The following is a 3,346-nucleotide window of genomic DNA, read 5'->3' as shown; positions in this document are numbered from 1 at the left end:
AGCTGCTCACGGATCTCGAAGAGGTCGAGGAGGTCAACAAGCAGCTCGATCAGATGTACGCCCGTTTTCTTACTTCATCTGCCTCTAAGTTTCTAGGCAAATTGGGGAACTGCTGATGTCTGATGGTGTCCATTTGAGGGATCAGATCTAGAAGTGGGAATCTGGGAATTTGCTGTTCTTTTACCTAGGGATCACGTGTGAGGGTTTAACAGTGAGCTAGCTGCAATATCCTGAGAATGAGAATCCAAATAGATGTAGCTATGCACTTCTCACAATAATAATTGACTAATGTTTGTGTAGTCTGTGTGTGAACAGAAAAAAAAAAGGGCAACCTGGTGCATGTAGCTCCCGCTTGCGCAGGGTCCAGGGAAGGGTCCGACCACTTTGGGTCTATAGTACGCAGCCTTTCCCTACATTTCTGTAAGAGGCTGTTTCCAGGACTTGAACCCATGACCTCATGGTCACAAGGCAGCAGCTTTACCACTGCGCCAAGGCTCCCCTTCTGTGTGTGAACAGAAGATTGTGTTAATTTAGTGATCTTGTATCAACTTCTCAATTGAAGAGATTTACACAACCCGGATTATATACAACTCCTGGTGTTGTCATTGTTGGTGTGGCAACAGATCATTTACGTTCCATTGTTCAATGGGTGAAGGAGATATGTCCAATTGCTATGACTCCAGCTCTCCAAACGTGGTTCATTTTTTTGTACTGAATCAAGGAGCATGGATCTAGCACACTTAAGAATGATAGCCATGCATCACTTGTAGAGGAAAGAGGGACGGCGAGACATGAAAGTGAATCACATTTGAATTATTAATATGTTTCCTACTATGGTTGCTGGTTTATAGCTTATGTGGTGAATTAACTCTCAAGGCTTGCTAGCAGTTATTACTGCGTTTGCTGTATTTTAACTTTGCTTCGGAACCTTGTTTATAACGCATCCTGCTTCAGACGCTTAAGCATCACTTAAGCGGTAAGGCGCCTGGCAGCGCCTCAAAAATATGCCCGCTTTAGGCGCTTAGGCGTCACTTAAGCGTCAGAGCGGGTGTTGCTCGCTTTAGGTCGCTTTACCACCATATAAACCATGCTTGGGAGGTGAATCACATATGAATTCTCATATGTCTCCTACTATGGTTTAGTGAATTAATTCTCAATCTTGCTGGCGGCTATCACTAGGATTGCGCTATTTAACTTTGCTTGGGAAATCTTTCTTGCGTGTTATATATCTTCTTTAATTTTCAGGGGTTACAATATTGGAACTCGGTTGGTCGATGAATTCTTAGCCAAGTCAAATGTATCAAACTGTGCTGACTTCAAGGAGACTGCTGATACTATAGCAAAGGTCCTTTGCTAAACTTCTCATTCTTTGGTTGAGATTAGCACAAAGATAATGCATGCATATATTTCAAGTTATTTACCTGTATCCATATTTTCTAGACTTGTAGGACAAAATGCTTTGAGAGGCCAGAAAGGGGGTACATAGTTTTCTTTAGTCGTTTCTTTAGCAGAAGTCGACAGTGTAGCAGTTTTTACTACTGTATAACAGTGGTTTCAATTTTTTGAGATGCAGACACTTAGCTATGTTCTGTCCATTGATAGCATTCTTTACTGCTACAGTAGCCATGCACCACTCAGGGACATTCCATGCCTTCTCTTTCTTCTGCAGATTTTGTATGTAGTGCATTAAGCTCATTTCTTTTTATATACCTCAACTTGTTCATTAATTGAAGGCCCAAGACACTACCATATTTTCAAGTTGTTCAACACTTGTTTGCTTCCTAGAACAATCAAACTCATCCCCTAGCTGGTCACCCCTTCTGCATATCTATCTTATGGCTTTATGCTCTGACAATCTCCCTTTTTTTCCTTTCCAAACCAGCTTGGGTTCAAAATGTTCCTGGGTGTGACTGCGACTGTAACCAATTGGGATGCTGAGGGTACAACTTGCAGCTTTGTATTGGAGGACAACCCACTTGTAGATTTTGTTGAACTTCCTGATACTTGCCAAGGCCTTCAGTATTGCAATGTATTGAGTGGAGTTATCAGGGGAGCACTGGAAATGGTTCGCCTTCTTTTCCTGCTATATATTTTATAATTTTCTTTTGTCAAACAGTTTAAGAATAAATAAATCTATAAAATGGAGCTGGGATCTCTGACCTCATGCTATTCGATTCTATGAAACTGGCATCAAAAGAGTAAATCAACTTGCATAATAATGCATACCATTTCCACTTGAGAATTGCATGTTCTTGATATCCAGATATATCATGCTGAATCTCTGTAACCCACTGTTGCATGGCACCACCAGTGGCGTACCTGCTACAGTATGGAGTATTATACATAACTTCTGCTAGTTGAAGTGTTTGAGTGAAACAGTCTATTACCCAGCTTATGTGATAATTATAGAATTGTGTTCCCAGAGCTGTGATCCTACCAGTTTCAGAAGTCATTTACCATTCACTGATCAAGTTTAATTGACGTGGCGGTGCAGGTTTCCATGAAGACGGAGGTTACATGGGTCCGCGACATGCTTCGTGGGGACGACGCCTACGAGATGCGGGTGAAGCTCACCAAGCAAGTCCCAGAGGAATACCCCTACAAGGATGATGATTAGTTTCATCTCAAAGGGTAGCTCTTCCGCACGGTGGCGCTTGTTTGCTTGTCTGGATATCCGTTTTGCTTTCCCTGTGGGTGTAATTCTGGTACAGCCGTCATGTTTTACATGAGGCACCTGTGCATTGTATTTTGCAGCTGCAATGTGTACCGCAGATGTATTGTAGAGATCTTATATGGCTTTCCTACTTTGGAACAGTGCGTGGAAATGAAGTGCTTTTACTCTGATTAGCTGCTAAATCTTTTTGGAATAAACTGGTCTGGAAAAGATCTTCCGGAGCTCATCGACAAAGCATTTTCGGCTATGAAGTTATACACTTTCCAGATAAAGAACTTTTGTGGCATGAAGTTCTAGATTTGTCCTATGTCAGACCTTATGAGGTTTGACAAGTGTATAGAAAAAATGTGTTTATATTTACAATATCCAATATATACTACTCCCTCTGTCCCAAAATATAAGAACGTTTTTAACACTACACTAGTGTCAAAAACGTTCTTATATTATGGGATGGAGGGAGTACCTCTGATCCATAGTAAGTGTCGCAGTTTTGAGCTAATCCCAGTTCAAAACTGCCACACTTATTTTATGACAAATCTAATCTAATGAAACTGATTTGGTGTTGCAGTAGCATTCATATTTCTTCTCTCCTGCAATTTTTTTTTAAATCAGTGGTGCCAGCATATTACATTCCCTCATGAAGTCTATCAAAATAGCTAGGCGCAAAAATTC

General features: G+C 41.1%; 1 protein-coding gene across 1 annotated transcript in view; it reads left to right on the top strand.

The window, feature by feature from the left end:
- The window catches only part of LOC119357704 (trafficking protein particle complex subunit 3-like), an 18,630-nt gene extending 15,730 nt beyond the window's left edge, over positions 1 to 2,900 (top strand). The window contains exons 2-5 of the mRNA XM_037624566.1: positions 1 to 55; positions 1,246 to 1,345; positions 1,883 to 2,065; positions 2,495 to 2,900. The exon at positions 1 to 55 is cut by the window's left edge and continues 25 nt beyond it. Of these exons, the coding sequence (XP_037480463.1) occupies positions 1 to 55; positions 1,246 to 1,345; positions 1,883 to 2,065; positions 2,495 to 2,617 (461 nt within the window). The 3' untranslated portion in view covers positions 2,618 to 2,900. The remainder of the gene's footprint in view (positions 56 to 1,245; positions 1,346 to 1,882; positions 2,066 to 2,494) is intronic.
- Positions 2,901 to 3,346: the final 446 nt, after the last annotated feature.

This window comes from Triticum dicoccoides, chromosome 2A (genome assembly GCF_002162155.2).
Source record: "Triticum dicoccoides isolate Atlit2015 ecotype Zavitan chromosome 2A, WEW_v2.0, whole genome shotgun sequence".
Taxonomy (NCBI): Eukaryota; Viridiplantae; Streptophyta; class Magnoliopsida; order Poales; family Poaceae; genus Triticum; species Triticum dicoccoides.
Note: the sequence above shows the minus strand (reverse complement) of the source record. Positions and strands in the feature narration are given on the sequence as shown.